The 14709-nt window shown below is 32.3% G+C and overlaps 1 protein-coding gene across 16 annotated transcripts in view; it reads right to left on the bottom strand.

The window, feature by feature from the left end:
* The window catches only part of LOC139498974 (potassium channel subfamily T member 2-like), a 147712-nt gene that overhangs the window by 8817 nt on the left and 124186 nt on the right, over nt 1-14709 (bottom strand). For 15 of the 16 annotated variants that reach the window (XM_071287602.1, XM_071287599.1, XM_071287604.1 and 12 more), the window contains 10 exons: nt 14168-14450; nt 10212-10317; nt 7570-7742; nt 7078-7149; nt 6321-6452; nt 5407-5518; nt 4804-4908; nt 4076-4159; nt 3346-3474; nt 2929-2979 (listed from right to left, as the gene is read on the bottom strand). In XM_071287602.1, coding sequence (XP_071143703.1) covers nt 2929-2979; nt 3346-3474; nt 4076-4159; nt 4804-4908; nt 5407-5518; nt 6321-6452; nt 7078-7149; nt 7570-7742; nt 10212-10317; nt 14168-14450 — 1247 coding nt within the window. The remainder of the gene's footprint in view (nt 1-2928; nt 2980-3345; nt 3475-4075; nt 4160-4803; nt 4909-5406; nt 5519-6320; nt 6453-7077; nt 7150-7569; nt 7743-10211; nt 10318-14167; nt 14451-14709) is intronic. The other variant, XM_071287597.1, reaches the window with a different exon arrangement.

Consider the following 14709-nt stretch of genomic DNA (forward strand, 5'->3'; position numbering starts at 1 on the left):
AAATAGCTAAAAGATAACAATTTCGTAATTTTGTGAAACTGCTATATTTTGGGGCCAAAAAGGGGTCTTACTGAACCTACTCCTTTAAAATTGAAGAATTTTATGGAATTCTATTCCCACTGGAAGAGATTTTATTTAAGCTGTGTCAGATAGAATGAGACCTTATGCAAGTGTATGTATGCATGTACACAAGTAAGACTGATTGATTTTGGAACTTTCAAATGCAAAGTAGAAGATGAATATTGGCCTGTTTTGAAAGGTTCTTAAATCAAGAGGCGGATTTACGCCCCCCCCCCCTTTTTGGGAAAAAATTTGATTGCTTATATAGGGAATCACTGAAAGGGCCCCCTCTTAGGCAGTCAGTGGGCCCCCACTTATGAAAATTTCTGGATCCGCCACTGAAATCAACTAAATTTTCAAACAGTTAGTCTTTGCATAGAGATTTTTTTCAAACCAAAATAAGTGTAAAACTGATGTATTGATATTCTTTTCCATAATGTTAATTTATATCCGATGCAGCTCATATGCTTCTGACAGAATAAAAGGTATAAAAATTTGTTTCTACAGAAATAGATATGACAGCATTGTTTCCAAAGAAACTACTGTTTAAATCGGAGGATCAAATATAAATATAGAATTCCTTATTCTGATGACTTTTCAGTGAAATCCATTTAACAGAATTTAATTTCAACTCTCTGTGTTGTGTACAATCCATGGAAAAAAAATGGAAGAAATTTATCTAGTAGTAATTGCAGGCAAAGCTCACAAAATGATACTCCCACAACTTGCATATAAATGTTGAAATTATGATCTCTATGTTTCATCTCATAGAAAAATTAGTTTGGAATGTTACCAGTATAGAAACACATGGTAGCAGTAAAAATGAATTCTGAGGAACACCCAAAGTGAGAGGAGGGGTAGTACAGAATTTTATTATAAGATTAAACCCAAAGAAGTCCAGGCATATAAATGTTAAAATATGCCGCACAGCCCTATGTTTTGACCTTTGAATAAAACATTAGTGCATAGATCAACTTTTCATTCAAGGATATAATTTTTACAACATTTCATAGTTAATGTGGCACAGTTTAAGCCATAAAGAGAGTTCCTATGGGAAATTGCATTGTCTATATTTATATGTGTGCAACTTCTAATTGTATTGTCTATATTTACATAAGTGCAACTTTTTAATTGTGTACTACAAATTCGTATTTAAAAGGATTATTTCAATTATCTATAATAATGATTACAAAACTGTTATTTGAAAATATAATGTGCGTTTTTAAATAAATGTACTATAATATATATATGTGCTATTAAAGAAAGAGATTACTAAAAAGATATTAGTATAATATATACTGTGTTTAAAAATCTACTGTTTTAATAACTTTAACAGAACCAATTTCATTTCTGTTCAATAATGAGTGAGGTAAAAATATTTGAAAATCTACCAGTAAAACTTATCCAAATAATTTATTTAATGGATAAATGTGTATTCAAAGTAGGGGAAGGGATTAGAACTTTGCTGAGGGCGACGTATAGTAATACTATGGAATCATTATCAATCGTTGGAAACCAATATACGTGGGTTGCGTGGGTACAAGTTAACAACCAAATTCAAATGCTCAACGAATGAAAAATGTTCATAGGCTTTGTAAAACCATGAAATTAAATATTCGGGAAAATGCAAGTTTTTCTAGTCCACAAAGATTGATACCCATAAAAATAAATGAATCCACAGTAACTGTCCTGTGTTTGTGAAGTTCTTTTTCAATTGCCTAGTTCAACCAAGCCATGGCTGTGCAGACACTAGTAATAAGGAAATCACAACTGAGTATAGTAAAGAAATTGAGTCTTCTGATGAGCATTGATCCAGCTGCCACCAATTGTAAATATAAATAGCAGTCTTTTTATTTGAAAAATGGGAAAATAGAATTAATAGAACACTGAAAGCATATGGAATTAAATAAGAAAGGTATAAAGAACCTTTCTCAAACTTTTAAATAGCCAAAAGAAGGTTTTATAGTTAGTTAACCTTTCACTTATATGACAGTCCCATAAAATTCCATCATATTGACAACGATGTAAGAAAATATGTTTTTCATAGGAACTTCACCTGACTAGATGATTGCTGTATTCCTGAATTTAAAATATTTTTTCAAAATTTTGCTGTAGTCCTGAATTTAAAATATTTTTCAAAATTTTGCTGTATTCCTGAATTTAAAATATTTTTCAAAATTTTGCTGTATTCCTGAATTTAAAATATTTTTCAAAATTTTGCTGTATTCCTGAATTTAAAATATTTTTCAAAATTTTGCTGTATTCCTGAATTTAAAATATTTTTCAAAATTTTGTAACAGCAAACACAAAATCTGTATTTTCATGCCAGTACAAAAGTACCTTCCGTGAGCTTTTAAGCTTTATAAATAAGATAAACTCAAACTGACCACTCCCAGAACACTGCAACTCTGTGAAATAACTAATAAATCTACTCTAACCAGTGGTAAAGTGTTTCAATTTATGGAGTACCAATTTAAAATAACACACTTTTTACAAATCCTACAGAATTAACATTAGACATAATTTGAAATACTTTAAATAAAAGTTTTTAAATTGGGCTTTTAAATGAAACAAGATATAATTTTATATTGTTCATTGTAAAGGGCCATGTAAAGATAAGAATAATAACATTTACAAAAACATAAATTCTTTTTACAGCATAATTTATTTATTTTAAAACTTTTGGACAGAACTTTCACCATGATTCAAACTTAGATAAAAAAGAAGGTAAAATTTTATAACTGAAATAAATATATACTCGTAAATAATTCAAAGTGTCTCTTTTTAATTGGTACTCCTAGTATTTAAGGAGGACTTTAATGATGAGGCATTAGGTAGTTACTAGCACGGTATAATGTGAATTCGTACCAACTTAAACAACTTCTTCATTGTAATTTGTGGCTCATTGGTAAATAAATCCTGTTAATTAAATCAATAAATAATAAATATCTGAAAAATAATGACATTTGTAATTTAATTTACTTTTAAAAGGAAAAGTCTGTAAAACTAAAAGCTAAATAATTAAGGCAAAAAAAACAACTAACTTTTCCATGAATAAAAAAGCTTCGACTTCAAAAAGCATGGTATGGCTATGATGGAAGAAGTTTTGAAAAGGATTTATTGTATGTTTACTTGACAATTCTGTTGAGTGAAATGATGAACATTTTTGTAACATCGATTTTGATTGGTTGCTTGTAAATAATATAATAGAACATGATTTCAGTTTTTTTTATTTCAAAATACTTTATAACTTACAGCACTAATTTATATTTAATATAGACTTACATTACTTTGGCTTTGAGATTTCTCTGTTCTATAAATAGCAAAAGGGATTTCCCCAGTTGTAGCAGCTACTCCATGATATAGTTCTCCATAGGTAGGATACTGTGCTAATGTCACACCTCTGACACGAATCTACAAAGAAACATTCAGAAAACATTATTTTCTACAATTTTCTTTTGCTTAATTCATTGAAGATGTGCCCTCAATATTAAGGAGGTAGACCTAGGTTAAGGGAGATAACTCTTTAAATCAGTCAAGCGTTTGTAAAAGTCAAGTTCACCAATGTATTTTAAGCATTTACCTGAAACAGATTGAAAATAATCTATGTAACCTAGAAGCTTAGAATATGTTTTTGAAAATGGTTGACACAAACGTACTGATGATTTTAAGAGTTATTTCCCTTAACCTAGGTCTACCACCTTAAATGTTAAAGATATAGTAAGGTTTGACAGGCATAGACATTTTACTGTAATTGAAGAAATAATTGTAATTAGGAAAGGAAATGGGTTTGTATATGGATGTTGGCACTTAATTTCATTCTTCTTTTATTTATAGATGATCGATTCCCAACAACCAGAGGCTGCATATGGGTCTTGTCAATACATGAGAGTTTATTCTCTGCATTAGAAGTTTATAGATATAAGAAGATGTGGTATAAGTGCCAATGAGACAACTATCCATCCTATGTATTGGAATGGCCAAAATGTCTCAAGTAATCTATGTACAAACTCACACTAGAGAGATGTCCAGAATTCTCCTCAGCATCAATCCCAAGTAGTAATCTGACAAACGTGATCAAATAACCTTTTACAAATGTCTGAAATATAAATAAAAGAATTATCATAGTGAAACAACCCTAAATTAAACACCTACAGAAATTTAGATTTAATCAGACAAAAAGCTTTTTGTTTTTTCATGGGTTGCATAATTGATCAAAAGAAATCTGTTTGGAAACTTGAATTTCTGAAAATGTATTAGTTGTTTGATTAAATGGTTGAAATAATTTGTTTTATAAATCAAAACAATTTCAGTTTTACTGGTGTAAAAAATACTGTTGTTATCTCTGAACCAATATATAATAAGCTAGTAACAACAAACACTTTCAAATACTGTGGATTCAATATTATTTGTGAGGTATCAATTTTTGTGGTTAATATGACAATTATTCTAATCAACAAAAAAATCCTTAATTTCATAGTCCTGATAAAAGAGGGATGAAAGATACCAAAGGGACAGTCAAACTCATAAACCTAAAATAAACTGACAATGCCATGGCTAAAAATGAAAAAGACAAACAGACAAACAATAGTACACATGACACAACATAGACAACTAAAGAATAATCAACATGAACCCCACCAAAAACGTAAATCTCAAATTGCTGCCATAATAAAGGTTCAATCCATGAATTGTTGCAAAAATAAAGACCAGATCTTACATATAAAATAAAAGACTATTTACCTGATATAATAAACTATCTAACATACTAGCACTAAAAACTTGTCCTGAGGCAAACGGTAGTCGAAAGATATGTGATAAAGTAGAACTCATCCCACCTCGTAGTTTCTGAAAAATATATATTTTCAAAGTCAATAGTTTCAAGCATGGGTGAAAGCTCTAGAACAGATATAAATAATTCCTTTATAGGAATGTTGGTTAGTATATAACAAAAGATTTCTATTGTGAGAAATGAAAGCAGAAGGACAAGTAAATTCAGTATTTCTTTCAGTGAGCAAATATATCATTTTTTGCGTCACTAGTCTGTTTCTAAAATTTTAATATGTTATTTGCATTTTTTTGTCATTCATTTATACATGATGAATCTAGGACTCAACTTCATACAATTGTTGGAAGCAAGTAAGTGTCATGTCATATTTTAAGCAAGAAGAGCATATTTATGTTTAAAGCCAACATTACTGCTCCTTTTGATCTCTTGTATCGTTAAATACAATTGACATTTGTTTCTTCATTAATTTGCACCCCAAGTTATATTGGATTTAGAACATTGATTTGTTTACAAAGTGAAATTAGAACCGTCATATTAGAACTGTGACCAAACATTACCTTTTCCATTCTGGAGACATATCTATTGTATTCATTGTTAGCTTGGAACTGCATAAATCTGATATTGGTCGCCTGACTTAGCTCTGTGATAATATTGGTGTGTGGAAATAATCTGTAAGTAATATGATTAAGAATTTCAGTGTTGCTGATTTTCAAATTTTTATATCAATTATATACGTAAGCTGGCATATGTCATCATATTTTCTGCAAGACAATTTGTAACAAGCATATACCATATGATCTGTAATTACCAACATTCAATTATGCATAAATTATTTCTTGTTAAAAAGAGTAAACCGGTGTAGAGGTACATTCTTTTTGTATTAACACTTGTGAGCAAGTTTGTCTACCATTATTCATGTTATTTAAACCCATAAGTTTCAGCAAAATACTGCATCAAAAATTAAAAACATATAACGTCACAATTAGGAAGTAATTGTTTATAATCTCTCACTAAAACAAGAATGTGTCCAAAGTACACGGATGCCCCACTCGCACTATCATTTTCCATGTTCAATGGACCGTGAAAATGGGTAAAAAATATAGATAGGCATTAAAATTAGAAAGATCATATCATAGGGAACATGTGTACTAAGTTTCAAGTTGATTGGACTTCAACTTCATCAAAAACTACCTTGACCAAAAAGTCTAACCTGAAACTCGCACTTTCATTTTCTATGTTCAGTGGACCGTGAAATTGGGGTCAAAAGTTTAATTTGTCTTTAAAATTAGAAAGATCATATCATAAGGAACATATGTACTAAGTTTCAAGTTGATTGGACTTTAGTTTCATCAAAAACTACCTTGACCAAAAACTTTAACCTGACACGGGACAGATGGATGAACGAACGGACGCACAGACCAGAAAACATAATGCCCCTCTACTATCGTAGGTGGGGCATAATAAAACTTACTTTAGAATAGTCTGTACAGCTACAATAGTCTGTGAATCAACCATTGTCTCTTCCAATTCCCCAAATGATTCTTTGTTCACAATCACAAAATGGCTGCTCTTGTGTATTCCAGCTAGTAACAGGTGATCAATGCTACAAACAAAGCAAAAAACATTATTAGGTTGCTTTTGAAGGTAGAGATGAATGGAGCACCAAATCAATGGCTTTACCATAAAATTCAAAATCTTGTCTCGAAATTTTAAAAAAGATTTGACCAGTGCACAATGTAAAATCCCACAATAAATGAAAACAATAATAGAAGGGTGATATCAGATACTGTCAACAACTTATTTTCGCTACTTTCGTGAGTAGAAAAATAACGTGAATATAAATCGTCAAGAATATGTAAAACTTGGATCTCTCCTTATCAAACTAAATCAAGTAAATTATAAAGTAATGAAATTAAATAGCCACGAAGTTGACTAGAAAGTAACACGAGAAATTAAAGGTATCTGCGAAAAATAAATTTGTTTACAGTAAATGTCACAATAATGAAGATCATAGATGGCTGCTTGATGTGCAGTGACAAATATTACATTTATATCCAAACTAAAACATCATCTTTGAGGTAGAAATATATGAAACCCTACTTTTTACCAGACCAATGAATGACTAGAAAACATAATGCCTGTCATAGGTAGAGCATAAAACAACCACATCTTTGTTCATCTCTCTACAGCACCTGGTACCCATAAATTGAACCAGTCATACAACTTACTTTGTTATCTTTCCTTTCATCCAGTACACCATAGGAAACTCACAAATCGTCTCCAAAAATAAATCTTCTGGACTGAAACAGAAGTACAAAATATCTACATTTACCACTATATCTTCATTTAAAGAAATGTTCACCATGTTACAAACAATAATTTTACAGCACAACAATGCTTGCTGTTATTGATAGGAAAGTAAACAACAAATATCCTGTCACCTTCTATACTTGTATAATTATATCAATATAGTGTCAATTATTTATAAAACTTTGCAGAAACATATTTTTTATTTTGAAAGTGACCTAAAGTTATTATTTTCTGTGTCATTTGGTCTATTGTGGAGAGTGATCTCATTGGCAGTCATACCACATCTTCTTTTTTATAGTTAAATACCAGTATGTTGTAACACATATATAATACAATTCTACTTAAAGAAAAGGGAGATAATTCATATCAAATTTAAGAATTAAATTCATGACAGAAATAAGTTCACTTACTCATTTTCTAGCAGCAGTACTATTGGACTCAGTAGATGCATACTGATATAGTGAGATCGTAACGGTACAAGAAAGTTATGTATCCCTCCACAGGCCTGGGAAGCACTCATAATTATCAACTGATTTTTCCATCGAGAGTCTTTGGCATTCTTATAAGAACAATGTTCACAGTCCTGTAATATTAAAAAAAGTTTGCAAATATATGAAATTATTTTATAATGATGATAATAGTTATTTACTTGCAGTGTGTAGAAACATACTAATAACTCATTAATTGAATTTTTGGTTACCAAAAAAAATAAACTGCATGAATTTTTTTAATTTTTTTTTATGTCACATGATAATATGAGCTGATTGGTATACTGCAATGAGACCGAAACCAAGCAAAGTAAAAAAAAAAGTCATCTTTCTATACCCAACTATAGGTCTACAATAACAAAATGTAGTCTTAAGGATGTTCGCTGCTCAGTTTCAAAATAAATAACTTTTCATAAAACTAGTATGTATTGATAGGGAATAAATTGAGGAATCCAAAAAGCAAAAAAATATAGGGGTCAATGTGCTTGTTTTCGAGATATTAGCCTTTGTAATTTTGGCAGGAAAATGTTCTCTCTTGATTTTTCATAGCTTTATCATTGACCAGTTAAAGTTCTCAAATACTATTAAAAAATAAATAAAATTTTACAAGACTTTTACAAATGACTTATAATTATACACGTAAAAGGTTTATAAAAAGAAAAATGGGGGTTCACGGGCAAAATTTTTTAAGGCATTACAATGTTTATAACCAGAGGATTCCGAAAATCTGACAAAAATTCCAAAACATGACAAGCAGACATCCTTTACATTTCATTACGAAGTCCTCTTCAATGTCCTTGTCGCAAAATACAACATCTTTTGATATTTGAAACATAGAGGAGGCGAATGAGACATACCAGCCAACTGGTTAAAAGCGCATGAAGATCAAATGCGTCTCTCTTGCATGTCACGAGTGTTCTAATTGATTATACCACTGTCTTAATTGAGCATACATATGTGCATAACTCACTTTCATGCTTGTTTTTTTTTTTTTTTTTTTTGGTATTCTGCTTATATTAAAGTGTCGCTCACCTTGGTATATGTGAATATTCAACAAAGGACACAGATGGATTCATGACAAAATTGTGTTTTGGTGATGGTGATGTGTTTGTTGTTCTTACTTTACTGAACATTCTTGCTGCGTACAAATATCCCCATCTATAATGATTGGCCCAGTAGTTTCAGTGGAAAATGTTAATAAAAATTTACAAATTTTATGAAAATTGTTAAAAATTGACTATAAAGGGCAATAACTCCTTAGGGGGTCAATTGACCTTTTTGGTCATGTTGACTTATTTTTAGGTCTTACTTTGCTGTAAATTTTTGCTGTTTACAGTTTATCTCTATCTTAAATAATATTCAAGATAATAACAAAAAACGGCAAAATTTCCTTAAAATTACCGATTCAGGGGCAGCACTCCAACAACCAGTTGTCCAATTCATCTGAAAATTTCAGAGTAGATAGATCGTGACCTGATGAACAATATCAACCCAATCAGATTTGCTTTAAATGCTTTGGCTTTTGAGTTATAAGCCAAAAACTGCATTTTACCCTTTAGTTCTATTTTTAGCCATGATGGCCATCTTGGTTGGTTGGCCGGGTCACTGGACACAATTTTGCAAACTAGATACCCCAATGATGATTGTCGCCAAGTTTGATTTTATTTGGCCCAGTTGTTTTAGAGGAGAAGATTTTTGTAAAAGATAACTAAGATTTACGAAAAATGGTTCAAAATGGACTATAAAGGGCAATAACTCCTAAAGGGGTCAACTGACCATTTTGGTCCTGTTGACTTCTTTGTAAATCTTACTTTGTTGAACATTTTTTTGGTTTACAGTTTATCTCGATCTATAATAATATTCAAGATAATAACCAAAAACAGCAAAATTTCCTTAAAATTACCAATTCAGGGGCAGCAACCCAACAACCAGTTGTCCGATTCATCTGAAAATTTCAGGGCAGATAGATCTTGAACTGATTAATATTTTTTACCCATGTCAGATTTGCTCTAAATGCTTTGGTTTTTGAGTTATAAGCCAAAAACTGCATTTTACCCCTATGTTCTATTTTTAGCCATGGCGGTCATCTTGGTTGGTTGGCCGGGTCACCGGACACAATTTTTAAACTAGATACCCTAATGATGATTGTGGCCAAGTTTGATTTTATTTGGCCCAGTAGTTTCAGAGGAGAAGATTTTTGTAAAAGTTAACGACGACAGACGACGAACGATGGGCGACGACAGACGACAGACGCCAAGTGATGAGAAAAGCTCACTTGGCCCTTTGGGCCAGGTGAGCTAAAAAGAATTCAAAAGTCTGTTCAAAACATCACAAATACTGCAAAATAAGAAAACTTAGTCGGTCTGATGAGAATGTCAAAACCAAATTTTTGTCCCTATACTACACATAAAATGAAAATATATAATATCTTTGCAATGAAACATGAGAAAAGGGTTGGCATATATTGCTTTTCAATTTTTTATTAACACATTGAAAGCTCATATAGATTTCATTAAAAGTATATTGGTTTAAAGTATACTAAGAACATGTATCTATATTCATACCTCTCCCCATTTAAGACAACATTTCTGTCTTGGATTCTTCAGTATATGACACATTGTTCTTCTGTTACCCACATATAATGTTGTTGGTGGGGAACCAGTGGTAAATCTGAAATTAAATTACATGAATAATTTTAATGTTGCTTTTATTTAAATGCAGTTTCTTATTATTTCAATTTTAAGGTTTACCGCTCTACCTGCAATTAATATCCAGTCTTTTACATACCATTTATTTATTTTTGAAGCTAAACAGCACAAGTGGTAACAAGCTTTCTGTATTAAAACTTTGCTATAAAACAGGTAAAAGTCTCAAATAGTTTGGTAGCATCATTTGTAATGAATCAATGTAGTTGTAATAATATGAAGGTTTTAAATTTTACATGAAGATAACAAAGTTCGTAGTCCAAACAAGAGGCTCTCAAGTGCCTGAATCACTCACCTGGTAAACAATGCCTTCGGCCATGTTTTTTGACGAAATAGAAAATAAAACACAAACTTTATTTTATACACCCTACTGATCATTCAAATGAAGTTTGGTTGAATTTGGTTGAGTAGTTTTAGAGGAGAAGATTTTTTAAAGTTAGCAAATAGGATGAACAAATTGTGAACAAGAGGCTGTCACAACGACAGCAAACCGGATTTATTTACATTTATTTGTGTCCTGGCAATATCACAAGAACCATTACTGATGAATGGTGAAAGTGAAAATCATCAATATCAAATTTGACCTCCATTTTGTCATCAGTATAACATTTTGAAATAATAATATTTGAAAAGCTTAGATTGAATGGTTCATGAGTAAATGCAACAACCTGAATGGAAACACCATTTTACAATCTTTCAAGAACCATAACTCCTGAACAGTAAAAGTCAAAATCGTCATTATTGAACTTGACCTCCATTTTGTCATCAGTAACAGCATATTAAAATTTCGGAAGCTTTGGTAGAACAGTTCATGCATAAATGCACGGACACGACTGGAAACTCCATTTTTCAATCTTTCAAGACCCATAACTCCTGAACGGTAAAAGTCAAAATCGTCATTATTGAACTTGACCTCCATTCTGTCATCAGTAACAACATATTAAAATTTGGGAAGATTTGGTAGAACAGTTCATGAGTAAATGCACGGACACGACTGAAAACTCCATTTTTCAATCTTTCAAGAACCATAACTCCTGAACGGTAAAAGTCAAAATCGCCATTATTTAACTTGACCTCCATATAGTTGTCAGTAATAACATATTAAAATTTTAAAAGCTTTGGTTGAACGGTTCATGAGTTAATGCACGGACAACAATTGATTGCCGCCTTTCAAGAACCATAACTCCTGAACGGTAAAAGTCAAAACCGCCATTATTGAACTTGACCTTCGTATAGTTGTCAGTAATAACATATTAAAATTTTAAAAGCTTTGGTTGAATGGTTCATGAGTTAATGCACGGACAACATTTGATTGCCGCCCGCCCGCCCGCCCGCCCGCCGTACATCCCCAAATCAATAACCGACATTTTTGTCACAAAAATCCAGTTAAAAATTGTCATTAAAGGACAATAACCCCTTAAGGGTCAATTGACAATTTTGGTCATATTAACTTATTTGTAGATCTTACTTTGCTGGTCATTTTTGCTATTTACAGTTTATCTTTATCTATAATAATATTCAAGATAATGACCAAAAAATGCAAAATTTCCTTAAAATTACCAAAATTTTAAGTGGCAGCAACCCAACAATGGGTTGTTTGATTCATCTGAAAATTTCAGGGCTGATAGATCTTGACCTAATGAACATTTTTACCCCATGTCAGATTTGCTTAATATGCTTTAGTTTTTGAGATCCAGTGTATAAGCCAAAAACTGCATTTGACCCCTATGTTCTATTTTAAGTAACGGCGGCCATTTTGGTTGGTTGGCCAGGTCACCGGACACAATTTTCAAACTAGATACCCCAATGATGGTTGTGGTCAAGTTTAGTTCAATTTTGGCCCAGTAGTTTCAGAGGAGAAGATTTTTGTAAAAGATAACTAAGATTTATGAAAAATGGTTAAAAATTGACTATAAAGGGCAATAACTCCTAAAGGGGTCAACTGACCATTTCAGTCATGTTGACTTATTTTTAGGTCTTACTTTGCTGAACATTTTTGCTGTTTACAGTTTATCTCTACCTATAATAATATTCATGATAATAACCAAAAACAGCAAAATTTCCTTAAAATTTCCAATTCAGGGGGAGCAACCCAACAACAGGTTGTCCGATTCATCTGAAAATTTAAGGGCAGATGGATCTTGACCTGATAATCAATTTTACCCCATGTCAGATTTGCTCTAAATGCTTCGGTTTTTGAGTTATAAGCCAAAAACTGCATTTGACCCCTATGTTCTATTTTTAGCAATGGTGACCATGTTTGTTGATAGATCAAAACTTCGGATACAATTTATAAACTAGATACCCCAAGGAACATTCATAGTTTACGACGACACAAAACACGACGGACGACGACAGACCACGGACGACGACGGACGCCAAGTGATGGCATAAGCTCACTTGGCCCTTCGTGCCATGTGAGCTAAAAATGTGTAACAAGAGGCTGTCACAACGACACCAAACCGGATTTATTAACATTTATTTGTGTCCTGCCAATATCACAAGAACCATAACTGATGAACGGTGAAAGTGAAAATTGTCAATATCAAATTTGACATCCATTTTGTCATCAGTATCAACGTATTAAAATTTGAAAAGCTTAGATTGAATGGTTCATGAGTAAATGCAACAACATGAATGGAAAAGCCATTTTTCAATCTTTCAAGAACCATAACTGATGAACGGTAAAAGTCAAAATCAACATTATTGAACTTGACCTCCATTTTGTCATCAGTAACAACATATCAAAATTTGAAAAGCTTTGGTTGAACAGTTCATGAGTAAATGCACAGACACGACTAGAAAAGACATTTTTCAATCTTTCAAGAACCGTAACTCCTGAACGGTAAAAGTCAAAATCGTCATTATTGAACTTGACCTCCATTTTGTCATCAGTAACAACATATTAAAATTTGGGAAGCTTTGGTTGCACAGTTCATGCGTAAATGAACGGGCACGACTGGAAATGCCATTTTTCAATCTTTCAAGAACCATAACTCCTGAACGGTAAAAGTCAAAATCGTCATTATTGAACTTGACCTCCATTTTGTCATCAGTAACAACATATTAAAATTTGGGAAGCTTTGGTTGAACAGTTCATGCATAAATGAACGGACATGACTGGAAATGCCATTTTTCAATCTTTCAAGAACCATAACTCCTGAACGGTAGAAGTCAAAATCGTCATTATTGAACTTGACCTTCATTTTGTTGTCAGTAACAACATATTAAAATTTCAAAAGCTTTGGTTGAACGGTTCATGAGTAAATGCACGGACAACATTTGGTTGCCGCCCACCCGACTGCCCGCCATTCATCCCCAAATCAATAACCAACATTTTTGTCACAAAAATCTGGTTAAAAATTATTCTAACAATTTCATTATAACAGGTGCACACCACAGACTGAGTATCACCCGAGGACTAAGTTAGAGGTATGATAGGGGTATACTAATGACTCTCTCTTCTTGTCCCATATCAGAGTATATCTGTAGAACTTTGGGTAAGGCTGAGTGAGTTTGACTGTGAGTATCACCCGAGGACTATGTTGGAGGGATGATAGGGGTATACTAATTACTTACTGTTTTTGTCCCAGATCAGAGTATATCTGTAGAACTTTAGGTAAGGCTGAGTCTGTTTGACTGTGAGTATCACCCAAGGACTAAGTTAGAGGTATGATAGGGGTAAACTAATTACTTATTCTTCCTGTCCCATATCAGAGAATATCTGTAGAACTTTAGGTAAGGCTGAGACTGTTTGACTGTGTATCACCCGAGGACTAAGTTAGAGGTATGATAGGGGTATACTAATTACTTACTCTTCCTGTCCCATATCAGAGTATATCTGTAGAACTTTAGGTAAGGCTGAGTCTGTTTGACTGTGAGTATCAACTTGTGAGTTTATTACATTCACATTAATGTCGGTTTGTAAGTCCTCTTGAGAATTGTTACTGTTAGTTTTTTCTGAATTATTCCGAACACGACGTGCTATTTCCTGACCCCACTGAAAAGTGATGGTATTGTTAAATACACTCTCTTCCTCAGCGTTCTCTTCCTCTAACTCATGTTGCAGTAACTTTTCTAGCACTTCAGATATGTGATCTGTTAAAATATAAAAATGATGTATGTGAAAATTTGTCGAAACAGAAACAGAAATATCTTTCTTTATGAACATTTTCATGTAGAGTACTTTTTAAGACTCATTAGATACGAAACAAGATAAGATTCCATTCTATAGCACCAAATCTCGAACATTTGTGTGCTTTCTGTATGCTCTATTAATACCTGTCAATCTATGAAAATGAAAATGCAGGTCATGACCTGCATTGCAGAATAAAATATCAGGTCATAACCCTCACAA

Source organism: Mytilus edulis, chromosome 12 (assembly GCF_963676685.1).
Source record: "Mytilus edulis chromosome 12, xbMytEdul2.2, whole genome shotgun sequence".
NCBI classification, from domain to species: domain Eukaryota; kingdom Metazoa; phylum Mollusca; class Bivalvia; order Mytilida; family Mytilidae; genus Mytilus; species Mytilus edulis.